The following is a 27,427-nucleotide window of genomic DNA, read 5'->3' on the forward strand; positions in this document are numbered from 1 at the left end:
AGAAAATACATTAAAATGGAAAAATAGTGAAACAAGGAATGAGACAAAACTCATTTCATTAACAACAAAAGACAGTTAGTGGACTCAGTTTCAGAAAAAATCTCTGGGTGGTTGAACTGTGCATTTTTACAAGGCTGTGGGAGTTAAGAAACATTTGCCTGTCATGCACTCTGAAAAGATTTATTGTGTTCACAGTTTTCTTAGCCTAATATTGCATTTGTATCACTAAATCACAGAAAGTTTCTCAGGACCTTTCATTTAGGTCTCATGACTGATTTACACAGGAGAAGGGGAATTAGACTTCCTTCTTTTGTGTCTCAGTTATAAAATACCCACTTTTCTTTCTCTATCCACATGGCACAGGTGTACCATTTGCTGACATAAAAATTCTTAAATGAAGCAAAGGGCCTGAGAGTACTTAAGTGCCATTATGTTAATTTAGACCATTATGTTAATTTACAGTACTTGCTTACAACTCTGCAGCATAATGCAAACAGAGTAATCGCATAATCACATCAGCAATTTCACCAGCAAAATTGTATCACATTTTATATTCTTGAAATAATTTTCTGAAAGATGGGAAAATTGGGAGATTCTTGTTGAAAAACCATTTTTCAGCAAAAAAAGTGTTCTGTCAGTTCTAGTTCCTTTTTTGAAGACTCAGTATGCTGTAAGCTCAACAGGTGCTAATTTTCTGACCTCATTCTTTCCATCTTATTCCCATGTTTTAAATAAATAAATGAAACAACAGGACACACATAAAACAAATCATAAATGATGCATAAGGAAGGCCAAGAATGTTACCTACAAAATTACTTTAAAAAACTAAGGTAGGTGCTCCAAGTTAAGCATAAACTATATGCTTTGCTAAACAAGGAAAGACCTAAGGATATGAAATGGGTTTTACAGGAGTTCATGATATTTTTTTTCTCTTTACTTTCCATGTCATTCCTCTGAAAAAAGCCCATACACCAACATGAAATCTTTTCTGCAATAGTAGCGTGTTTACACTAGAGGGTGCTACTTAGACAGGATTTTAAGCTGCTTAGTGTTTTGCTTCGGAAATCTCTTTTTCAATACTTGGACAAAAAATGCACATCTGAAATAAAAAGAAGCTGTTTTCAGAGGGACGAATTCTACCGAAATTTGAACAAGCACAATTAAAATGTAACGGTGATTATATTTTCCACACACATACCCATGAGGGACAGTGGTAATACAGTCATCTCCGCTTCAGTCGAAACTACATATACAATTACACTGAGGCTGTTGTAGATGAGTAAATATCTCTAATATTTCTGTCTGCTTTTGCTTAAAAAACTATTATGAGGTGGAAAACAGATTAACTAAAGGAATAGGAAAATAAGATCATGGCTCGTTGTTGATGAGAGGGACAGAAACATCTGGTGGAGTAAAACATAAAGTAGCAGTCTATAGTACAAATACAGTGTCACTGAATGTCTGGGTGTGGTATGATACAGTGTTGCCTCACCTTGCAATAAAGCATGAAAGAAGGCAAAGGGAGTGGAAATGGCCAAAAGGTTATTTTAAATGATTCTTCCCTTGTCCTTCCAGTGGTGGTGAGGATTGTCGGAGCCCTGAAAATGTCTTTCCACACCGCCAGGGGCTTTGGCTGCCTGGAGTCAGAGCCCACATGGCAATGATGGAGGTCTTGGGCCATGAAGAGAGCTGCTGCTCCCTGGCAATGGTTTGCAAGTGGCTTGGTACGGGCAGCTTGTCTTCTTGTATGTCTAATCCAAAAATCTCTTTTGAACTCACTGGATCTGTAAGAAGGTGAGACGGTGTGTGCCCTGCACTGTCCCGCACTCAGAGACTCTGGAGCTCCAACTCTGGGACTCTGGTAACACCATCATAAAATGGTACCCAGGGAATCTCCAAAAACAGACATGAGAGAGAGGAGAATAAAGTCTGAAAAGAACTCTGTCTTGGCTTGTGCTTCTCCCAGGCCTGAAGACTATTTCCATCAGCTGAATTTGTCACTAGTACCACTTGAAAAGGATTATTCACCATGGAGTAAATAAACATAGCCCCAGCTGTTTTATAGTCCCATCTAACCCCACAAACTATGCAGGAACCTGCAAGGTAAAGCTAGGTAGCAGTGCCAGGCGTGTACTTGGAAACTGGAAAAGGAGAGTGGGCTTACACCTTGGGTTCTTGCCCCTCGTTGAGTCCAGTTCTTCTCCTTGAAAATGGGATTTACCAGCAGACTACCTTCTCCAGGCCAGGCAAAGCCCCTTCTGCTCTACAGATCCCATCCTAAGTGAGAGGATCTGAATGTACCATGAAATGAAATGCTTTGATGAACAAGTAGATCATCGCTCTTTCCCCAGCTGCTGGGTCTTTGCCCACTGGGATCAACTGCAATGGGTGCTCTGGTCCCAGCACTGGTACTCCAGCTCTAGGACAGTGCTGGCCCCAGCATGCAGGTGAGGCCTCTTTCTTCAAAGCACCATGTAGTCATACCTATCCCTGCACAAGTTGCATCCTGTAAGAAGCTGCTAGGACGGCGTTTTGTGTTTCTTGGATATCCCTGTTTCATTTTCTAAGTCTGTTACACAGCCTGGACCAGTGAAAAACAGGGGATCAGGTAGGCGGTGTGGAAGAGGAAGGGATAAGGAAATGAATGGCAACAGGGAGAGGAACATTGTGCTTTTCTCAGGTTGGTTAAGGAGCAAGTGAATTCCCCACCTGATCAGCCAAAAAGGATGATGCATTACTGTGAAAACATTTGCTTTTCAACTGAAATTATTCCAGTACCACAAAAGAGTTGGCAGACTTCAAAAGGTCCAAAGACAAAGTATAAACATTTAAAAAATTCTCCTTATTTGGGGGCAGATTGTCATTAGCCCTATGCTGCCTGACCTGGTATCTGTGTTGCCACAGCAAGGTGTCTGACTCATCTGCAGGTGTTTGCGGTTCAGCAGACAGTCTGCACTCAGGCTGCCTGCCAGTCCTGCCTGCCACTGCTGACGGCAACATCCTGCCTTTCTCAGAAGAACCCCTGTAGTGACAAGGCATTGCTGCAGAAGTGGGCAGACGGTTAGAGGAGGAAAGGTCAAGAGGGGTGTATTTGTCCATCAGTCCATACTGTAAGCAGGTGCATGCTTTACTGTCACTAATGTATTTATATAACCCAGTTCTCTGCCACAGGAAAGCAGCCTCTTTTTTCTTAGTAGGTATAAGTGCATTTGTGAGTGTACAATAGACATTTTTGATTCTTTTCCCCATATGATAACGGACAATGGTCAACTGCACTTGTAGGTTCACATCACAAGGATCTTAGATTGCTTTCACTTCTCTGAACTTTACTGCAAGGTTTGCCTGCATTTTGTTTTCCCCTGTTGGGCTGAGTTTATGGTATTGAGACTCCTTAGCATAAAGAGGGAACAAATTCAGTGGATAAATCAATCTGAACACTGGAGCTGTATCAAGTTGTGCTCTTCAAGGCATCTTAAAATAGCAATCCCATTGAGTAAGACTATGAGTAAGCAGCTCCCACAAACATGTGCTGCCTTTGCTGTGTACTAGAAATGTACGACCCATCTGGAATCAGATGGCAATCTTAGACATTTCAGAAGGAGTTTCTAGAATGTGTCTGGAAGGATGGTCAGTTGGATCCACTTGGTCAATGAAATTGTTTGGTCAGAAGATATTCAGCCAGCTAAGAATCATTAAGTCAGGGAGGGGAGGCTAACCTTGCCACTCTGATGGCCCTGAAGTTGTGCCAAATTATGCAGAGTTATTTAAGGACTCTCATTCTCAGCTTTCCTAGTTCCTCAGGAATTCTTTCTTGTCAGCACACAAAAGCGGAAGAAAGATGTTGGTGTGAATATGGGGGAGGAACCAAATGAAACCAACGTTAAAACGAGTGCATGTATATATATATGTATAGGCATATTTAAAATCCAGATGCACATATACATATATATATTTATATATGCCTCTGTGTGTGTTTGAATTTTGCAGTGTTAGCTTGTGACAGATGTAGAGACCAATAAAATCTATCCCTGCTCTTCCAGACTGTACATGTTGCAGAGCTTATTGATGCTAATATTCCTATAAAGACACTCTTCTGCATGCAAGACATTGCAGTATATTTGACCGGGTGAATATGAAATTATCTCTGAAGTCATGACCAGGTAAATCTGAAATTATCTCTGGAAGTAATGTTATGTTGAAGCTGAAATACAAGATGCATGTCAGCTTTAATTCTGTCTCCTAACAAGGGATATGTGATACCAAGATATAGAACTATTTGTATTGTGGAACTGGATTATTTAAGCTGTATTCCACAGTGTGGCTCACCTAAACCTTACCATTTGTCCCCATGTGCCCTCACCTTGCTACAATGCGATCCATGCCAGCTGCACTGATAGCCTCCAGGATTTTTTTTTTGTGATAGAGTACCTCATCTTTTTCCCACTCTCCGTCCAGACAGACTTGCAAGCTAAGATGCCTTTGAGGTCAGAACTGCTAGAGGTACATTAAATATATATACACATATAGCATTCTTGTCACATTGAGATACTTAGTAATGTTTTTCTTGACTGAGCTTTCCACATTATGCCTTTAATCAACAAACGTGACGAAGCTTGCTCAGAGCCAAAGCAGAAAACAGGGGCAGGTGGCCTTTCAGCATCCCGCCTTTGTGCCTTCTGCTACTGCCTCTGGCATCCTCCTGCAAGAGCCAGGAGCTAGCATGACCTAACAAAACCGTCAAGCCACACTGCAAAGGAAAGAGACTAGCAGGAAAAGAAAAAATAAGATGGAGGCAGCAGATTCAGGGGTGACTGAATACCCAAGCACTTAGTGAAAAAGGACACACAGACACCAGAGAGAAGTAGGCAGGAGATGAGAAACATGGAGAGAAGGCATCCACTGGAGGGAGCAAGAAGAGGGGATATATGTGTAAAATACACATCAAAAGCTGGAGTTCCCGATTTCATTGTTGTGGCTTCCAAGCATATATGAAGTATCATCCCTAAGAGGACAATTTAGGGTCTACACAGCAAAAACATTGGGAAGTTATGGTAAAACGGTACATTGACTTCACATTGTAGCAGCCATCTATCGTTTCTTCATCAGCTGTGCCGATTATTTGCACTGTTTGAAATGATTCACTGTTTTGTGGTTGGTTTTTTTTTCTGTCATTGCCATGTACCACAAGCAAACTCTTACCCATTAGTGATAGCTTTGCCTCTCTAAATTTAGAAGTGTTTATTCAGTTCCTGCAATTTGAGATTTGGAGACAAGCCTGCAGGTTCCAGATACTACAGTATTAGCGAAGTACTTTAGAGGGTATTTTAGGTTAAACTTAGCATGTTGACAGAGCATATATCTTCTCTGTTCCTCAAAGAATTCAAGTTAAAAGGGACATAAAATTTGTCAGCTAGGTAGAAGTGTGTTTCATCACTAGCTCTTCATTAGCAGACTGAAAAAAAGGACACCTCAGTGTTTTCGTAGCTGGACTTAAGAATGCCTGTCTTTGTGTGTGAAGAAAATATGTGCTTTAAACTCTTTTTTTAATTATTGCCTGTGAAAAGTGCTATGAAAGCAGACAGAACTATCTGATCAGCATCCGCTCAGTCATATGATTGCATACATGCAAATATCTGTAAGAAGGATTCATGAAGGTCAGTAAAACTTTTCCAGGTAGGACACAGAAAGGGGTTCTCAGAAGTATCAACGAGCTGCGATCTGTGGAATTCCCATCCCTGCTACGTGATGATACAGCCAGACCTTATACTTTTTAGGACGATGTTATGGAGACTATCTATGTGTACAGCGCATTGCAGGTACGAATTTATTGATGGGAGGGAAGGTGGCAGACATTTAAGCTATTCAACCAAAGCAGGGCACAACTTCCCAGCTCTCCTCTCCCTGGCAGATCACTACATTCACATAATGTATGTTGAGCACTTCTGTGCTGTTAAGTCACTTTCAATTAAATTTCTTTCTCCGTTAAGTGTTGACCATTTAGAAAAGTAAATGCATTAACACACTAAAATGTATTCTTGTGTAATCTGACTTCAGTCATGCCCTTAAGTCTGCATGAAGAGTACAAAATCTTCCTACACCATGCCTACATTAGTTGGTTACACAACTGTAATTGCTAAGGTAGAATAACTTGTTCCTACTTGATGTTCAATAGGCATTTTAAAATGTGCCGATTACATTTCGAGGAGCGAAAGGTTTCACAGGCAAAGCAACAGATTGCACAAGTAAAGCAACAGGAGGGTGCAAGATAAAGTCTATCTTCTGCTGTAAATTCTATTTATTACTTGTCAATGTATGATAACCTTCCCGATTACTAAAGTCAGTCATTGCCCCAAGCTGTTGCTCTGATGCAATTCCAACCGTCTCTTCAGCGAGAGACAACAGCTCCTTGCCGTGCCCTCCCAGGGTGGCACGTACCCTGCTGAGCACCCCTGTCCCGTGCAGCCCTTTCTCTGCCTGCCTTAGGCCCGGCGGATAATTATCCATCATACCAATTATTAATCAGTTGCAGCAGTGGCGACAGTTGATAACTATCAGCATACTGCAAGGCAGACGCTGGATTCAGTGCAAGTTACGCCTGTGAGGCTCCTGCAACGGATGACGCTGAAAACCCGCCGGTGCTGCCGGCACCCGACGCCGAGCCGTGCCGGTGTGGTAAAGCCGGCTCTTTCGGCGACGTTGTTGGCTGCAGCTCGGCGCCCGCCTTGGCCGGCTGCCATCGCAGGACACCGGCCGGGCCGCCCCGCCGCCGCCCCGTCCCCTGCACTACAGCTCCCAGGATGCAGCTCGCCCCCCCGCCCCCCCGCCCGCTCACGGGCGGCGCAGGCCGTGCCGGGACTTGTAGTCTGCAGGTCCGGGCGGAGCGGCTCCTGCCTGCCGGGCAGGGGCCAGCCGGGCTCCCTCGGCCGCGGCGGCGCCGGGCCGGGCCGGCCTCGGTGAGGCGTCGAGGCCGGCAGAGCCCGCGCCGCGCCCGGCGCCGCTCGCTGCCTCCCTCCCCCCTCCCCACCCGCCTCCCCTCAGGGCTCCCCGCTCCTCCCCGCCGAGGAGGCGGGAGCCCGCCGCCCGCCCCGGCCGAGCCCGCCGCGCAGGGGGAAGCCAGCGGGGCAAGAGCTGCCCGCGGAGCACCATGCTGGAGTCCATCCGTGTCACCGGTGAGTACCGCTCCCGGCTCGGCAGCCTGAGGCGAGACCGGGCGCCGGCTTCGCCTCCGGGGCGGCTGGGGCGTTACCGGCTTGGCCGGGGGCTTGCGGCGGCAGGAGGAGGGGCGAGGTGGGGCCGCTTTCCCCGCGGCCCCTCAGGCGCTCGCCACAGCGCCCGGAGCGCGGGTGCTGAGGCAGGCGGGGTGCTGGTGGCTGCTCCGCCGCGGAAAAAAAAAAAAAAAAGAAAAAAAGAAATCAGCCGAGGGGTTCCCGTGAGAGTACCTGCTCCACGGGGACAGGGCGGGGAGGCGCTTCGCACCTGAGGGAAGGCGGCGAAGCCGGAGCCCCGTCGGTGAACGGGGACGGCAGGGTGTTTACCTGCGGGCCCTGTCCCTTCCCAGGGGCACTGGGGAGCGGGGAGGTGACACCCGCCTGCCTCTCAGCGGAGCGAGGGGCAGGAGATGCAAGTCAGAACGCTAATAAAACTCTTACTAACTACATCTGGTGTCTTTCACTCTTTGGCTCTCCTCTTTGCTGTGTTTTCACAGAAGTTATGTGTATATAAAACCCTGTATTATGACTATATAACGATAATATGGAAAAGTATTTGATACCACACAAAACTATTATCTTCAGTGCTGTGTGTCTGTGGTATGTAGGAAAACCTACAATGCAGTTGCTGCTGCAAAACAAATTTTTCACTCAGATGTGTTTCTTGTTTAAATTTGACGTCATTTCATGTGTCATTACTTCAGCTGCCTCAAGCCAATGTTACTTTGTGATGGGGAAGTCTATCTAGAAGAGATCCGGTGGAGATAGCTTCGTGTCCCTCGTACCATACTGTCACAATCATAATCGATATTTCTTACAGTTACTCTTCTCTGCGTAATTTATATGCTGTTCCGTCTGTGCATGGATATCAGTAGGGTGTTACTTCTGGTAATGGCAGTAGAAATAAAATTCATGGAATCAGACAGAGCATCCCTAGCGATGTACAACAGCAATTGTAATCTTAAAGGATTGAGATTTCTTAAAGGAGAGATAGTTATTTGGGGTCCATACTCCTCCACCAAATATTCCTGAGCACACCCATGCTGCAATAGAGTGAGCTAGAGATCTCCTTGGATAGGAGCTTTGTCCTGTGCAGGTCTGTCTATAAATCAGTGTTTTGTGATTATATCCCAAGTCTATTAAATCAATGGGAGTTTGTTACTTCATTTCATTAGGGCCAAGTCTTCACTTTTACTGATTATTACTGTGCTCATGTAATTTAATTTGAAGAACCTGAATTTGGAGTCACTTACATAATATATTGCAGTGTAGAAACATGCATGCAAGAAATTGCTTACGAGTCAGTTCATACTTTTTAAGGTAGAAAGAGTACATATTAAGTATCATTGTAATTTTAAAGAAGAAAAACCAAACTGCACAGTCCAAAATCATGCCAATGAGTCCTGTAAATGCTGGATGCTTCAGAGTTATTTACAAACACTGGCAGTTAATGAATCAGACCTATAAGTTGGCTCATAGTTGAAACTTGCCCTTGGTTTTGGAGCTCAGAATTAAAGTTGAAGGACAGATAACGCTGTTACAGAAGGAAAGTAAATAGGTGGATATTTGGGGGGGAAAAAAAGTCTTAGGTTAAATGTCAAAATTCACAACATCATACAGGCTGTAGTTAATAACTAATATGCTGTGAAAATAGAAAATAGCTCAATGCCAGTATTTTTACAGGAGCTCGCTGACTAATGCTATAGCTAAACCATTTTCAATCATTATAGACAGAGCTTCCAGTGCTGTCTAGTTCAAGTTGCCTGACACTTTCTGTTCAAAGTTTGAGTGTTTGTAAACCTTAAGGGTGTTTATAGTGGTGAGGAAATAGACCACAGGAATCTGGTCAGATTCTCTTGCGCCACAAACATAAGCCTGTAGTGTTTGAGAGGCAGTGGAACATTATAGATTCATATACAACACGCTCTGTTGCATATTTTTTGCAGAATATTCTTTCTACAGCCCTCTGCACCCACAAACCATACAGTCTAGAGCTCATAAACTACATGTGGTTGTTAATCTATTCATATTATCTGAGTATTGAAGATAAATATTTCTTTGTAATGTAATTGTACATTTGCAAAATGTGTCAAAGGAGAAATCTTACTTGTCACATCCATGTATTTTCTTCTCATCTCTCAAACTTCACTATTTTCACATTAGTTGTAGACAGATCACATACATTATCTGCATTTCTATAAATTTGAAAATTCAAGTCAAGCTATTGGAAGTGGTTTCTGATTTTATACATAAAAATTTCAAGTGTATTCTAACATGGTAATGGTGAACTGAAAACCAAAAGCAGTGGCTCAGACCATTACATTCCTAGGATAGGAGGATCTGCTCCAAGAACATCTTTGCTAAGCACCGTAAGAATCACACCTACAGTTTGGAAAGGATTTGTCCATTATGTGTACATAACCTGAGTGACAGCTGCTCGAAAACCGCAGGAGCTCTCTACTTTGTTTAGAGCAAGGCTAGCTGGACACAGAGATCTGTGCCCACAAATATCTATCATTAACCTCATTCCATCTATGGAACAGGTATTTAAGAAGCTGCTTGGATAGTAGCTACCCAGTAGCCTAGAGGAAGATTTTTCTATAACACTCTCCAAAGTCTGGAAAAAATCTTATGTTGGGATTTTACCACACGTATTATAATAAAAGATCAGCTCAATTCATGAGTTTCTAAAGGATGGAAATAACAATATAACCTACCTCCTGAATATAACATAAAGTCTAACTTGTTTTTCCTAATAAATAACCTCTGACAAGATTAGGCAGTGTCTGCGATACTACAAGATTCACAGCTAGTGACTGGGGTGCAACTTAGACATGGAAAGTATTTAATTAGTGCAGAATTATAGTGAGATTTGTGGTTCCCACATATCCTCTGTTAGCAGTCTTGGGCCACATCCCTTCTCCAGTACTGCTGTGACACTGGAATAGCTACATGTATAGAAAATGAAGTTACACAGGGGTAAAACTCCCCTGTGGGCAAAATCAAGCCTGTGGTATTTTGTGTTGTTCTGTGACACATGGTACATTTGCATCTGCAGGATGGAGTAAGTCCAGTACTGCCAATTCCAGCAAATATCTTGAGAATGATGGGATTTTGGCTACAGCATGACCTGCTCTCACATGAGATGCTTTAGACACACGGGGGAAGTTGCCACTGGCTGGCTGGCTGCCCTGCTAACCCACCTTAAGGGGTAGAAGAAACCAAACACAGTGGCTCCAAAGTGGGGCAGAGCTCTACTCCAGGCCAAGACAGAGCAAGTTTCCATTGAGCAGGAGGGTTTTCTGTCCTTCGGTACCCTAATGATGCCAACATGGGGACAGGCAGCTCTTCTGCCCCCTCCTTGCTTCTTTCTACATCATCACCTTCCACTCCAAACCTGATAGATTGTTTCATTTAGCAATTCAGCCATGTCTCTAGGACCTATGTTTTTATTACTGTGTTGTTGCAGAGAGAAACAAAATATAAATAAGTGGAAGTAAACATGATGGGAAATCTTTCTGGGAGAGACTATGCTAGGTTTTTTGTGTTGTTTTTTTTTTTTATTGCTAGTTTGTTGGGTTTTTTTTTAATTGTTGAAGGACTTGGGGCTTTGTGACTTCGAGTGTTTGGAAGCGAGACCAATGAAGAGAATCTTTGTACATAAATTCCATGGTTTTATGGAGGTTCTCGAAGGTAACTGGAGGTTTGGGCATATGTTCTTTGACAGTATTCTGCTGCAAAACCTGAAATATGTGAAGTCAGGAAATTCAAATTTGTACTTCTCAGAACACATGTGGATGAGATACAAAAGATAAAACCTATATGATATGTAGCGTGATATGCAGCATAGAATTATGCCATAGTACAGTGAGTTTCAATTTGCCTTTCTCAGACCTTTTAGAAGTAATCTGTTGACATCTGTCCTCTGGTATCCAGAGTTTAAAACCTGGAAATCACTGCTGGCCAATCTGTAATTGATGTGGGTTGATAATCCATTCTCTGCCTGGCTACTTTATAGCGGTATGATATCTCAGTACTTCGTGAAACACTGAAGCACGTTTCCAGAACACAGGCTGTGCTATGAATTGTTTTTATATTCAGAATACTAGACCTCTGTTTCAATCACCAGGCATTGCTAATCCTTGGAAACTCTTGGATATGTTTTAATAAGTTGAGTTTCCTAGAAGACAGTGTATTTTTAGTTTGGTTGATGCTGTCTGACTTACAGATGTGAGTTTAAAATGGGAATATTACAGATTAAACAAATGTACTAGATAAAGAACTTTAAAATTTGGTGTTTTGCAACATGATTTTGATGTTGTCTTAAATATTATTTTCTAGTTTATTTTGTAAAAAATAATGATGTTCCCAGGACCAATCCAAAAATTCAGACTGGCAGTTAAATGACTTGTGTGAAAAATGCCGTCTTATCTAATATAATCTTTCAAATCTGCTGGATTATCTGTTGATTCCAGGTTTCCAGAACAAATACGCGTGAAACAGTATCCTTCTTTCATCAGGAGAAAATTAAGGATAGCCATACTCAGTTTGGCAGCTGAAAAACCACTTTGCTATGAGATTGCACATATAAAGTAACTACAGAATTGGGGACAACTATTTTTTATGTCAACCACGTGCATGTGAAACCTGCTAGTGCATGTTCAGCACTTGACCACCATTTGTGACACTTGCAGGAGAATTCTGACTTGTGATGTTCAGAAATTATCCAGATATAAATGCATTTGTTACTGGCCAACTGTACTCTGAAAGCTTACTGTCATGAATTTTTGGTATTGAACTGACAGAAGAGGTTGGGGGCGGCTTAAGGTCATTTTGAGTTGTTTCTTTGAATTCTGTTTCTCTTTGTCATTTCTTAGATACATATGTGGTATTAATTCAGTTTATTCCCTATGTAGTAGCAATTTAAGGCTTCTCTGCTCTTTGTGGCTTTTGAGAATTGATTAGTAGAGAAGGTGAAGTGTTAACGCCGCTAGTGTTACATTATTATCTCATCTGTATTTTAAGTAGCAGCTGTGTAATTTCCAACTTCAATTTTGTCTACACAAGCCAAGTCACATGCTCAGAAATGTAATATTTCTGTGTTCAGACATTCTGGAAACCTTCCTTTTCATTTGCCCTTCTTAAAGGTAAGGATTCTCATACTCTAATACTTGGTACAGGCCTGAAGTCAACCTCAAATACTTGCCAAGAAACAAATACGTGAGACCAGCCATCCTGTTCTGTTATCTAAGAAATGCATCTCATTTTATGGTAGTTGTTTTGATGGTGTTTTACTTGTGATGGGTACTGTGGTTTCTCACCACAACAGCTCATGGTAAAGCAAGATAAGCCATGTAGACAGGTTGTCACGTATGTGATGAGAACAATCTGACAGAATTTGAACAGGAATGCCAAGAAGCATGTTCCTGCACCAAGCATAGAAAGAGGATTTGCAAACTTATTGTGAAACAAAACTGAGCTTGCATAAGATATGCATGCTTTAGTGGAAGAGAATAATCTAATGCTTTTATATCTCTCTCTTTCCAGTGGAGAAAACACCCAGGCTGCAGATTTCCCATCATATGTTCATGCAAGTAGGACCTCTGTCTTTTTACTTTTTAGAACAGCATCTGCAGGAGAACTGAGGAACACAGATTGACCTGGAACTGACAGAGATCCAACAGCATGAAATACATTGTCATGGTGCTTATGTTGGGAGCAAAACCTAAGTTTACTATGAAAATAAAGCTGAAATTAAACTACTACTGATTTTTTTTTTCCCTTGGAGGCATTTAATGATCTCTTGCTAATGTTCCATTCAGAGTATAATTACTCTGTGTAAAGTAATTACAGCTCAGCTATGTATAACTGTGGGCTGAAGCTCAAATCCCTTTTGCGGGCTTTAATCAGGCCCGGGCCATGTCTCCTGTTCCGTGAATCGTTTCTTTTTAGGTGCAGAAGTAGGAAGCATTTCTCTGTGGCAGGATTTATTTGTGCCCTTACTTTTGGCTCACCTAATGTTCTAGGATAAAGTGGTTGGCGAGAGAAGGGGATGGTTAGAACCAGTGAAGAGAGGTCACTTCTCTCTGACAAGCCAGCACAAATATTAAATACAGTTTTAATTCTCAATGACTTTTCCATGCAGCTGCTCTGCAGCAGGGACCTACCTCCCCCGAAGGCTATGCCAGGGGTCAGAGCAAGAAAGGAAGTTTCATTCATTAAAAGAACCTTATTCACTTCTTGCATTCAGTTTTGTTTACAATGTTTCTTCTCAAGCGTTTTCTTAAAGCCAGCTGTTTTTGTAGAACAACTTTGAATAGATGAAATGACAGTGTTGCCTTAAGGATTCTCAGAGGTGTGTTTGTAACTAGCTGATCTCTCTTCTCTCTCCTCTTTATAGCTTACTGACTGTATTAAGAAGGAATATGCGAAACTGAAATCTTTTAAACTTATATTACTATTCATATGGTGTTGTAAATTGTTCACAGTGGCGGGCCCATTCCCATGTTCTTATCCTTTCTGAGAGTAAATTCTGTGAATCGGATTTTGCAGATGAGACCACACCAGACTGCTTATATCACAGCACAGATCCCTGTGGGACTTCACTGTAAATACTGCTCACATACTCCTATACAGTTTCCTATTTTTTAAGTTAGTCTTTATCTATACACAAAACCTTCCTTGCATGATTTTAAAGGTCAATCAGATTTTGCTCAAAACTAAAGATTTATTAATGTAACAGTAAACATTCCTACAGTCCTGCACAGAGTCTTGTTTTAGACAAGTTAGTTCTTAGCTGCCAACGGTGCACTAACGCATGGAGTTGCAAGCATAAAATACTTGTTTAGCTGGATCTTCCAAGTCCCAGTCTAATTGTTCAAAAGTGATATACACACACAATTCTCCCATATGTCTAGAAGTCAAGATTAACTTGATGTGACTCCAGTTAAGACAAGTTCTGTGTTTCATTTATGTTGCAGTTTTGAGTCCTTAAGATTAGTATTGCTGTATGAAACAATCAAATTTTTCCTCAGCTTTTTTTTTTTTTCCCCCCCCCTCAATGCAGAAAAACTTCACTGGCCTAAGACAGAGCTTTCTAAAAAATCAGTCCTGAGTCCAGAAGAACATAAGCTGGACATTAATAATGAAAAAAGCCTCCAGCACCCACCTTCTGGGATCCTTAAGGACATTTTCACAACAGGAACCAGTAGCTACAATGTCCTTCTGCAGAGCAAAGAGGAGAAGAAACACCAGGCTCAAAAGCAGTCATCTGCTCACCACAAGAAACACAGAAAAACTGCGAAGTGTTCTACCAGCTTGCGAAGCAATGAGCACCGCAAAATCAAAGTCCCACTACCCTTGCTCAGCGGTGGGTGGTACTGCACAAACAGACAGCCCTCCATCATTGTCACTGGCCCAGTGTCTACCAGCATGAAGTTTACAAACAGTATTTCGGTTGCAGGGAGCAGCGTAGGACTGCCATCACGACCCAGAAGTAGAACTAAGAGGCATTTTAATCTAACAAAGCCAAAGCAATCCCAGTCCTCAAAAAGCCATGGAAAAGAAAGCGATGTCTCAGGCCAAAAACTCTGTTTACTGACTGCAATCAAGCCTTCCAATGTAGAGAAAGAGAAGATGAAATTCTTCAAGTCAGATTTCGCATACAATCCTCAATTTGAATATGCAAACCCCGCTCTGCCAAGCGTGTTAGCTAAGCACAGCCATGCATCTGACCGATTTCTTAAGCAGGTATAGTTACTTTTTCCCCTCCTTTTCCACTGGTTATTTTTTCCTATGCCTATTAAGGTGGTATTTGGCTTTGTTTCTAGCAAGTTGTTTCTCCTTATCATCCTCCCCTACTGTTTCAAAAATGCACGGAAGATGAGAATACAGTAGTAGAACTGAAAGAACATCCTTTTGATTAAAAAATTAAAGCCTTCCTAATACTTACAGGATTCTATAGGATAAAGGTACAGGTCCTTAAAAATGGGTTTACATGAAACATAATTTAAGACACGAAAGCTTTTTAGGCAATGAAGCAGAGTCCAATACAGGAAAAATACAATGCCTAAACAGGCTTTAATAAACAGAGGAAAAAAGCAGTGTAGAAGTCTTGCCAATCCTCTTGGTGACACAGGGATTGAGAGGGAATAGCGATTATTTGAGGTCATGGTTATTGGATAAGCATATGTTGATGTTCCTTGTTTTAATCAACTTTGAAAGCATATTTGCATATACATTAGGCTCAGCCAGCAGCAGACAATTCCATTCCAGAGAAAGGTAAAATTTAAAAAGACACCCCCCCCTTCCCCCCGCCCCCAATATGCAGCCACACTGGTAACAGAGCTACAGACATTCCCATTTTGTCTAACTACCCTGGCTTCCTGCCTGTCTTTGAGATACAACAAACCCCAAAACAACAACAAAACCCTTGCTTTCAACTTTGACCTAAGTGACAAAAACCAGTGCTTATCTATATAATAACAGAACCAGTCTTCTTCCCACTTTTGCTATTTTAAAATGGTTTAGAAGGATCTTATTTAAGTCTGACAAGCTTTTCTAAATAGAGAATCTCATGTTTAAAGTGATACTTAACTTGGGAATAGATCCTGCCGTTCCACTACCCATTAAGTCATTGTATTGTAAGGCTTGGTCTGCATTTTCACATTAAAAATATCTGTAAATTTTAAAAACTCAGTAGCTGGGTTTTCATTAAGAATTTATTTTCTTATGAGAACAGAGAACAGCCGTTCTGTTCTTAAAATCAGCTTCCATACTTCTAAACAACCAACTAAATCATACTGACACCAAATAAAACTACTCCTTGACTAAAGCTTTTTAGCAAATTTTCCTTTGATTTTTTATAGCAATATTAGCAACATTAATCATAAATTATGGCAAATCAACAATAATTAATTTGCCAAACTGAATTTAATACAAATTATCCCTTTCAGTATGAGGTAGCAGAGCCTTAAAAATTTTTTTATGCATGATGATTTTATGGAGCACACCTATCATTGATTTAACCTTCTTTTAATAAAAAAACCCACACCTAAATAATGAGTGTTTTAACAACGAATGATTCCTCAATATTATTCCAATTTGTAGCTCTACCTTTTTCCCTTTACATACAATGCATGGGAAAATAAAGGCTTTATAAAAACTTTATAAAAAGCAGCGAAGAATTTAATATTCAATTAAGTATGATATTTCTGAAACTTACCAAGGAGGCTGTAAATTGTTTCATAAGATGTAGTTTAAGTTACAGAAGTTCTTAGCAACAAAAACATTACTTCAAAGTTCCGCTCCTAAAAACACTGAACAACAGGATCGCACTTCATATAAATGACCAAAAAAGCAGCTTTAACACATTTCCAAACCCAGCAGGTGGCACTCTCTCTTTTTTATCTACAACTAGCTTTAGAAATTTTCATCTCCATGCAGATTTACTATCCAGAAAAAGCAGCATGAATCAAAATTTTAATCAGCAAATATTGTATGAGCACTTGCTTTTCCCCAGTGCTGTTTTTTTTCCATGCAGATTTTACTTGTCAGAAGAAACATGCAGGTATCTTATAAGAAGTGTTAAGTTCAGGAAAGATGTCTTCAGTTGCAAAAAAAGTACTCACAGTGTCAAAATTCAGGTCAGCTGTAAAAACACAACTGTGTATAGTTGTCCTTTTTCCTGCAACAAGGATAAATTTAATTTTGGGGTTTTTTTAAACATTTTTGGCTTTCATTTGTTACTGTACTTATTTTAGGAAGCTTTGCTTTCTGTGAACAGGAATGGAACTCTTCCTATTTTCTTCTATAAAAGTTGCTTACAGCAACTTAGACTTGCTTGCTTTTCTGTGACTAATATCTCTGTAAAACTAGCTTTTTACTGACAGAACTCACCAATTTTATAGGGGGCTTTTAGGGTAGTTCTGTGAAATGAGCTCAAAACCTGACATTTCAGAATTTTAGATGATTTTTAATGATTTCAAAACTATTTTTACCCACAGCTGTGCATAGTCTGCTAGGATATTAAAACAGATTGTGTTTTCTTATTGCCCTTTCTGCTTTTGTGTGTGTCTGTGGAATTGGTTAATATAGCATTACTGCAACATATCTGGAAGACAAGTCACACCTTGCCACCTTTTTTTTTTTTAAAGGCAAAGAACACTATTAATTTACAAACTATTAACACAGCAGTGCTCCAATGGGGAATGCACAGGCTTAGGAGTACCCACTTCACCCCCCCAGGCCTCTAGTCAAATCAAAGATTTTAAACCTTGGGCACAGCCCAACACTTTTATTGATTGACATTTCACAGACATAGTGTAAACATTTTTTAATTATTAATACATTTGAAAACAGTATTTTTTAATGTCCATCTTCTCATACTTTGTTCTGTTTGTTTCTTTCTTTCTACTTTATCTTGTTTTCTTCCTAATAAGGTTCTTTCATGAGTCACACAATATGTGCTTTTAAGGAAGAGAACTCGAGAATAAAAACCAGTATGCAGACTTGCAGCTTTTCACAGTGATTAACATATCTAATATTACAGAAATTAATTCTCTTAGTGCTGTGTTTCAAGGTCAGTGCAGCAACTGTGTATTCGTAAGTGCTATGCAAGTTTTCTTATTAGCACTCCTTCTGGCTCAAACTACTTGTCCTTCATTGTTAAGTTTTCTTAACATTTAACGTGTTTGTTATTTTTGCACAGTTGCTAGAGGTGGCAATACTTAGCTAGAAGTAATTGTCCGCAGTGTCTGCAAAGCAGATGACTTAACAGTTGCAATTTGCTGAACCAAAATCAGCAAGGAAATTGCAACTTCAAGTAACCTGTGTGTTAACACCTGTTTCTTTGAATTGTATATGAAGGCAGGAAATCTGTTTTTATATACATACATTTTTTTTTTAAATCATCCTTTTGTTGAATGAGTAATCCCCCCATGAAAGAGTTGTTTATTCCTTTTCCCTTGTCCTCCTAAAAATATAGCAGTTTTGAGATAGTAAATAAATGAATCAGTTGTGCCACATTGCAAGTGTTTGTATTACACACCTATTAAGTCATTAATACAAGCAGTCTACAATTAGCAAATTTATCAGATGTTGAAAAAATAGTTAGGTGGAGCTGGAAGGCTAAACAACATGACATTCAACACTGAGTAATCCTTTGCAATGTCCAGGTGATGTCACAGCTTAGGCATGTTGAAGATTCAAGAATGTGTCACTGGCTATGAAGAGCAGTTAATTGTAAAACATCTCATTCTGCACTGGTAGCAAATTCCCTCCTAAAGTAAGGTTTATAGGTAAGGGTGTTAAGACAAAGCATATCAGGCCATCCAAGTAGCGTAAGTTCTCAGAGTTCTACACAAACTTCTCTCTTCCACTGAAAGAGTCTAGGTCACGTCAGATGATACTACAGTAGGAGCATAGGTTTATTTCAGGACACAGTCTCATACAAAAACCAAATGAGTATTAATTTTTAACTCCTTACAAAGTATTTGAAAAGTTTCTCATTAAAAATATTTCTACCAGCTCTAAATTACTTAAACAATGGTCTTTATCACACTGAGAACAAGCATGCAAAAGAAAAAGCCACTGTAAACACTGAATAAAACTCAAAACACTGCAGCCTGAGTAGACTAGCCTCAAAAGTCTGCTCTCACCTCTCTCCTTCCTTTCCACTTGACCCCAAAAAGGAGGGCAGCCACCGTTTTATGGCTGTTGATTAGACTAACAAGTTCCATCTGGTACATCTTCATGTTACCTAAAGATGCACCTGGGAGGCTTCCAGCAAATAAGCTATGTAGGGAGGAAAGTAAAGTGATGGTACATGCAAACCTTGTCTGTCTTGCAAATCTCAACAGAGACTGTAACCTTTTTGTAGCAGGGCTGCTTCTGAACGTAGGATGAGCTGACTGAATGCAGGGGGCTGACGCCTAGGTCACTGAGCCCATTTTCTAACGTGGTTGCCTTAAATGATTCATGAGCATGTGTCTACAATAACTACATGTATCTACAATAACGCTCAAGTAACTAGGCTGTGTTGCTGTACATGGGTGACTTGGGATTCAGAGACCTTCTTGGCTGCAAATAATTTGTTTAAAAAAGCCACTACCATCACAACCTAAACATATCAATTAAGCAGATCCTTGTCTTGCTCTTGGTAGTGCTTCTGTGACATGACTTTCTTGAGTATCAGCAGAGTTTGCTGTGCAAGGGGACTTGTCTTGGGACTGCTGCTTCTTTTGGCACTCTTTGGTAGTGATAAAAGGGATTAAACCAGACCTTTTAGATAATAATGAAAATAACAGGAATTACTACTCCTAACCAGTAAGCTGGCACAGCCGCATAGTCCTTCTTTTTTTCCATTTTTTTACCTGTTGCTGAAGAGTTTACAGTTTGGCCTTAGGAACTCTGGCAATATCAGTACCTTGCTTTCTGCTGGCCCAGAGGCTGGAAAATAAGCTCACAGTTGGATGCTGGAATAGGCAAGAGCTGGCATGCTGGGCTGGATTTTGCCCTTTCCCAGCAAGTTCTTGCAACACCTGACTTTGAGTCATGTCACCTCAGAGACAGGTGCAGAACCCCAAATGAAGGGCTCCGTGTTGCATTCAATGCCTGGGATCCAAAAATATCCCAAACCTTTTCCCCTCAGGAACCACCACCAGCTAGGGTGCTTGTGACAAGAAGTGTCAAAACCAGTGACGTCACTGGCAATGGAGCCCATCTCAGTGCTGGGGCGATCTGCCACTCCCCAGAGATTTGTGTGCTGGTGGCAGTGTGTGTGTGTGATGGCTGTCCCTGTTTCAGTGCTTCCAGAGTCACACCTGCATGGGTTCAATATGCATGGGTTCAAACTTGCAACACCTATTTGGAGGTGGCTGGACTGCCAGGATATATAGGTTACTCAGCATGGCACATAAGGTAGAGGAAGCACCCTTCACTATCCCACCCTTCCTTTTGAAGCTGCAAACACTGCGCCGGGTTGAAATGGGAGAGGCCAGAGTGGGTCTGTGCTTCTTCAGGGGGATGTATCTGAAAACCTTCTATTCATGTTGTGCTGTTGATTAAAGTGTCTCACAGCAATTTAGGAAAAGCTTTAAACTGCCCAGGAAGAGTTCAGGAGGGTGCCTGCAGGCAGGCAGGCAGAGCTAGAACTTGGGCTTCCTGACTCCCAAACTCGTGCTGCCTCCCTTGGCACGCGTAGGTCTCAGCTCCAGGGAATTTGCTGTTACATACAGCCAAGCAGGAAGTTTTAACGCCCGTTCAGTGCTTGTTTTTTCACTGTTTATTGTGGTGAGGTGGTTTTAGAAAATACCTGCACTCTAAGGTAGGAGGGTCCTCTGGGATAACACCACCAAATAAACCTACGTAATGCTGCATCTCATAGGAGTAATGTCTTTATAAACAGCATCAAAACAGAGAACTGGTTAATAAAGTTTACAAGCCTGTCTCAAAACACCCTTATTTTTATGAGCTTTCACATTGAGAAGAAACTGCCGCCTTGCTCTCAAACAGTTTTGGCAGTCCTCTGCTTCATCGAACCTGCTCTCATCCACCCCTGCTCGACTTTGATCAGCACTCTAGATTTATCCTACTCTTTTCAGAAAGTACGTAATGTATCTTTGCTATTCTTCAAGCCTACTTCTTATCTTTTGCTATCTTCATTGGTTTCCTTCAGCCTGTGAATCACACTTGCCTGTTCTTCTCCATCCAAAGGCTTTGCCATCGCATTGTTGGAAAAGCTTTTTTTCATTGTTTGATGTGAAACTGAACTGGACCTGATGTTTGGTTTGCTGAGAGGTGGGATGGGCATCAAAATGTAGTGACCTTGTTCCCACTTCTGTTGGGAAGCCAACAGCCACATGGTCCTTTGTCTATAGCCAGGTGTTGCCTGAGAGAGGACTGTTGGTTCACCTAAGGCAACACTGTGCCTGGGGGCCAACCAACCGTTCAGCTCAATGGATGGACCCCTTCCAGCACTTGAGCCAATATCCTGGTTGTCTTTGATTTACTAGTAGAGAGGTATAGCCTGAGTGCTGGATACTTTCTGAAAGATGCCTTAAAAACCCTTAAAAAGGAAAGGACCAAATCCTGGTGGCTTTTGAAAATAACATCCATCCTTGCATCAGTTCCTGCAGTAAATAACTTCCAGAGAATTTAAAGCCAAATCTTTCTGCCCACAGGATCTACTGTGTTTTAAATCATATTACTGAAAACTTTTGAGGGGAATTGCCATTCTGTACAACTGTACATTTGAACATAGAAAGGCCTATCTCAGAAAGTGAGGGCTTGGGGGACACTGCATAGTGTAGCTCCTCCAGGGTTTGTGGTTCTCTGGTAAGCCCTGTTGCATCTTAATTCTTCATCTCACTGTGATTTTTATAAAATGCTATTAATTATAATGATTTTTTTCCAGAATTTATTACTGGGAGACAAAATTGGCCACAGGAAGAGATGGGGAGAAAAGGAAGAAGTTCAGGAGACGAAATGTGGTGCTGCTGGGCAGCAAGTCTCTTTAGGAATGGAAATCACTGGTGCACATTCAAAGAAACTGAAGTGTCCAAGAATTTAAGTGGGTACTTAGGGTGTTTAATCTAATAGACTTAATTGAAATTTAATATGAACAAGTTGTGAAGACAAATTTCATGCCAGAAGGTTAATTCAGAGATGACTTCTTTCAGAGTGAGCAAATGAAGTTAATTAATTGTTCAGAGAAACCAGATACACCAAACAACTAGTAGATAACATAAGTATCTTAAGGATCTGGCACCTTGCAAAGGAAACAGAAGAACTGTTATCATTAATTACTCAGAACTGCGGGCTGAGAATGAATTTCCTGGGATAGGGGCAGGAATTTTTGGTTGCTTCTTTAACCAAGGATTTTGTGTAAGGCAGGAAAATGCCTCAGCATTTGCAGACACTGAAAAACTTATAAAACAGCCAATGCTTTTAGAAGTTAAAAATTCATATGTAATTTAAAAAAAAAGGAAAAAATCCTTTGGTAAAATATACAAGCTATTAAACAAGAACTAGATTTTGCTCTGATTTGTTCTTTACAGCTAGCCCTTGATCCTAAATTTTGCTAGAAAAAAGTGTCATTAGTCTCCAGAAACATTAGGCCTTGCATGAGGGACTCGTATTCTTTTTTTTAATACTTAGACACTAACCTCGCTTCATTTATCTGAGGTCATTTTTAGGTGACAAGCAATGTTAAGACTTGACACCAAAATCCCATTTACCTCGTAGGTCACCAGTACAGATGTGTAGTTGTCCTTACTCATATTTCTGTGCAATAAGTTAATGGGAGTAACAGCAAAAATAACAGCACTGAACCTCTGTCAAATACCTACAGCAGTGGGTCAGCAAAATGACGCCAGAGCTACCCTGTTTGCACCAGATGAGGGTGTGTCCTCTATTTTTAATACATTCATCTTGAAAAACATGATTTAAGTTGCAGAAGGACATTGCAGTTTTCATAGCAGCAGTCCTATTACCTTTTGTCTTTAGGAGCAGTAGGATTTATTTTCTCTGCAAACAATCGAGCCAAAGGTCAGCAAGGTGCCTACTGATTCTCCTGGGAATTACCTTTGGTGCCAAGCGGGGCTGTGTAACACACAGCATGGAGCTGTGCCACCACGTGTGCTCGTTGCAGTGTTGTAACAGGGAGAGGCAAAGCCAAATCATTTGCGGTGCCTCAGGTGGTGGCACAGCATTCCTCTTTTTGTAATACCTCTCTGCAGACATCCTGACGCCTAATCTTATAAAGAAAACTTGAAAAAGAAAAGAATGTGTTCATTGTTGGTGCCTTTCTTCATAAGAACTGCTTCTCACTCCTAGCTTCAGCAAGTGCAAGGGCACAGCTGCCCAAATGGACCAGATCCTGAGAACCAGCCAAATGTCGCCAGGCTCCCAGGGGGTCCAGTACAAGTCCCTGTGAAGGCTGAAACTACTGCTGGAGTTAGCATGGTGGCTAGGGAGTTTCGGCCGCACAGGAGACAGTGAAAGGAGGCAGGGTTCATGTAACAGCACTGGGTGGCTTTATGGCGAGCCTTTTTCTACCATTCTTGTGAGGCCACGCGCACTGACTTTTTGGCCAAGTTCTGTGAGTAACATACTGCAGTGCTGCTGGGCTGTCCCTGAAGAACCAGTGGTATAGATCTTGGACTTTCCGATTCAGTATTAATGCTCTCCATGTAAATAAAAACTTACTGTGGAGACTCAGGTGCAGTGGCAATAGAGATCACAGCAGTAAGACACAGTAGGTAGGTTCTTTGCTTCTAGACTGCTTAACCCCCCAAAACAACAGCCTTCTTTAAGCTAAACCTTTTTTTTCTTTTAATCTGTGTTAAGGTAGTAATTTATGCTGCTTTCTTCATTCTTGAAAAAGAAATTCAGATTTGACCAGGAGGCCCTTCAAATTTAATAACAAATATTAGAGACAGACAAAGAAATGCTAAACATTAGGTGCAGTATTTCTCTGGCATTCAGGTAAGTGATATTTCTCTCATCAAAGAGCTGCAGAACTTTAAGAATACATCTAGCTAGCATTTATGGCTTTCAGTAGCAATTACTCAGGGTTTCTTAGTTTTGACTTGAAAAAAATTAGAATAGGATTGTTAGTAGCTGTGAGAGGTACAAAATTAATCCTATTTTTATGGACAATAAGCCAATCTGACAACGTCAGAATTACATAACTGGAAACAACAACCATCTTACCAGCTTTGTGCATGGATATAAGTGTACAACGTAAAAAGAGATTCAGTCTGCGAGATTTCCACCTTCATCATTAGTGGTATTTTCTTAGCAAGGACATTCATTTTTTAAGGTAATATCAGTAATATTTTTTTCTCCGTGAGATTCTTGGGAGCTTCTGTTACCATAATCTATGAAAAAAGCCATTCCCTGTAGCTGGGCTATTGCTGGACAAGAAGTTATTCTATACCACATTTTCTTTTAAGGGTGTGAAATGACATGTTGGGGAGTAGATTGCTGGGAATGAACATTTTGCACCCCACCAGTAACATCTTCAACATGCGGAGTTCAGATCACATTATAGGCATTGTGCTCTGCTTTCCACCCACAAGTGACTTCTTCTAGCAGCAATGTGTAAGAGCATTGTTGATGCCACTTTATTTGTCTAAAGAAACATGCCTCCTTCATTTTGGGGGGTTATAAAGAAGTATTGTGATATAAATGAAAGGTTTAAATGAAAGTTCTGTCAATAAAGTTCCTGTTCTCTTTCCTCCTTTCTGAAGCAGACACCCATGGTACAGAGGATTTCGTCGTGAAGAGACATTTTTAGTAGAAATATTACCATAAAAATTATAGTTACACATCTGCTTAATCGTGGTTCAGGATTCCTAAGTTAGAAAATACCAAGAAATGAAGCAAGATGACAGGAATAGTTGATCTTTGTAAAATTCTTTGGAAAGCCATAAAAAGAAACATGCTGACAACTTAAACTGCAAATGTCCTTGTGACCTGTTGTGTCTGATTTACAAGGCAGTTGTACAACATTCCCAAAATTAAAGAGAAAATGGGTATTATTTCACTAGACTGATAATCATCTGTGTCATGCTGATGTATGTGGGTCCAAGATGAGTTGATCAGAATTTTTTTTCAGTACTTTGGCATTAAGGTATGTCTGAAGATGGTATAAATTGATTACAAAGTGTGTCAGCCTGTATCTAATGACTACAGTTTGATAGTGACTCCCAATGAGTAAAAAAAGAAGATTAAAATGAGAGAGAGAGAGAGAATACACGTCAGTCTGACACAGGGGTCTTACTGCATTCATATTTGCTATGCTTTTGTATTTTATAGTCCATTAACATTATGGAGCGGACATTGCAGAAATACGGAAGCTATGAAAAATTTGAACAGGCCACTGGAGGCAGCTTGCTGACCAAAAGTCGCATCTGGAACCACGTCAGGAAATATATGGTGAAAGAAGGCTGTCTTGGTGAGGTAAGTCATACAATGGATCAGGAAAGAAACATTTATGCAGATCTTAGAAATTACCCATGGATGGACCAGAGGAGCCATTTGGGAGGCCTTTCCTCCATAATTACAAGAATATTCCTTGCATCATATTTTTCTCATGGCTGTGCCCAGTCTAATTTTTGAACAATTGAAATGATGCAAATTCCTTGTGAATGCTTCAGCCACCTCTGAGCTTGTTTTCTGATTCATATATGCTTGTTCTTAAACTCACCTCTTTTGGGAGTACCCAAGAACGACACCCTTCCTTCCCTCCTTTTTTCAGCTACTTGGAGACTAGCACATTTCCATTTATTCATCAGTTCTGCCATCCGTTCTCTTGTGTCAGATTATTTACACCAAAGGAAAGAGTTAAGAAAAGGCCAAGAAAAATAAGCAGCAGCCCAAGAGACTGATTTATAAGAAGCAACACAAATGAAAGTGACATAAGTGAATAAAAATGTCTGAAAGAGGTTGGTTTGTTGAGTTGGTTTGAGTGCTGTTTTTTCCTGACTTTAACCAGCTAATTTTTTAGAGCCCCGTGTGAAAATCTTACTTCCTATATTCGGGATTTAAGAAGTCCAGTTTGACTGAGTTACATAGAATTGCTTGGAAGAATCAGATGAAATTGAATGTATAAAAAGAGAATTATTCCAAATGAAAACACCAGCTGACAGAGTCCAAGACTTGGATGAGATCACTGGCAATGAGCAAGAAGAGTCTGGAATGTGAGCTCAAGAGACAAAAATTAGTTTCCCAGAAACTAGGTTTAATTAGTAAACATAATATTATTAGGAGAAACGGTTAAACTTGTCACACCTTTTTGGGAGACTATAATTTGACACTGATACTAGACTTGTGTTTCTAAGAGTGAGGGTATAAAACTACAGTTTAGAGCAAGCAGAAAAAATTATATTTTTGGGTTTTGCTGTGCTTTATCTCCCTTTGCATTCATTATTGTTTTGGTTTGTCTTCATGGAAGCAGGATCCTACACCCTCATCAAACATCCCATGTCCTTCTTAATGAAATGCTTTACTTTTTCTGCAAAAATAGGGGTAATACATCATACTTAGTATGGTCTAAAATATTATGAAAGTACTCTTTCCACTTGAAGAGATGTTAATAAAGCTAAGTGGTACCTGTGCTTTAAATCTAAATGCTTTGGGATTTACCTATCTTTCCTGTGTCTTAAATACAAATTTGATGGGACTGATTGTTTGCTGTTGAACTTGAAGCTGAATGGTGGGTTTTGAATACAGGGAAGTGTCACGTTAATGCCTTTGATCCCTGGGTCCTTTTCTGTTAACTTTGATATTTAAAAAAAAAGATCTCTCTTGTAGGTACTCTCCTTTGTACTCTTCTAAGCAGTACTGTTTCTTTAGGCATTACATGAAGAGGGAAAGGTACTTAGTCTTCAACAAAGAGAGTTTCCCTTCTCCCTCCCGCTCACTTGTTCAAAAAGTCTTTTTAAACTCAAATAACAAAATATATCAATATGCATTAATTTCCTTCTCTGGCAATTTTGGTTTTGATTACCAATTTTCCAAGAGAAAACATGAAAACAAGAACTACATTCCTGTATAAAACAAAACAATACCAGTATTTTAATAATATTTCAAGGCTGCATCATGTATCAGGAAACAAAGTACACAGTACTTCCCCCTCTCATTCATGTGGCTTTAGAATTGCAACTAAAAAGTTAAGCATATGTGTGCTTATCTAATATTTTTCAGTTCTCAGTAATACCAAGATAATTAGACACAGTTCAAAAAACAGAATTTCCTATGATTTACTCTGCATATGATTGCTCCCTGCCCCCTGAATCTAGTCAGTGTTACCATATTAAATTTTGCAGTCTCATGGCTGTCTATCTTAACTCTCATGCTGAGTCCTACTAAAGTCTGAGGTTTTGTCAGCAGCACAGATGACTGGGGTAACTCAGTGGAGTCAGAAGTGTCTCTCGTAGGTGATTGCTGGTAGCAAGGAAGAGTTGTGAAGGGCAAGGGACCAAAGAGAAGTGAAATAATGGAAGGGCCAAAGGAAAAAGCAGGAACAGGAGGGAGAAGAGAGGTCTTTGCTACCTGAACTCTCTCATCTTCAGATTGTGGTCCATCTCACGGAGGACCTGCTATCTCGAGCCTCAATGACAGTGGTGAATGGCCGCCCCACTCTCACTATCAATATCTCCACTGCACGAGAGCACTGGCTGGAAGGGATGCTGAGACATGAAATTGGTATGAGC

General features: G+C 40.7%; 1 protein-coding gene across 7 annotated transcripts in view; it reads left to right on the plus strand.

Moving 5' to 3' along the window:
• The first annotated feature begins 6,881 nt into the window (after window positions 1-6,881).
• The window catches only part of MATCAP2 (microtubule associated tyrosine carboxypeptidase 2), a 29,182-nt gene continuing 8,636 nt past the window's right edge, over window positions 6,882-27,427 (plus strand). For 5 of the 7 annotated variants that reach the window (XR_012654313.1, XM_075056839.1, XM_075056831.1 and 2 more), the window contains exons 1-4: window positions 6,882-7,169; window positions 14,275-14,957; window positions 25,029-25,172; window positions 27,287-27,419. Coding sequence is in view for 6 of the 7 variants with exons in the window: in XM_075056839.1 (XP_074912940.1) it covers window positions 7,145-7,169; window positions 14,275-14,957; window positions 25,029-25,172; window positions 27,287-27,419 (985 nt within the window). In the remaining variant the exon portion in view is untranslated. Of the gene's footprint in view, window positions 7,170-14,274; window positions 14,958-21,621; window positions 21,778-25,028; window positions 25,173-27,286; window positions 27,420-27,427 lie in introns of those variants that run through there. The other 2 variants (XM_075056878.1, XM_075056871.1) reach the window with 2 other exon arrangements.

Source organism: Buteo buteo, chromosome 2, assembly GCF_964188355.1.
Source record: "Buteo buteo chromosome 2, bButBut1.hap1.1, whole genome shotgun sequence".
NCBI lineage: Eukaryota > Metazoa > Chordata > Aves > Accipitriformes > Accipitridae > Buteo > Buteo buteo.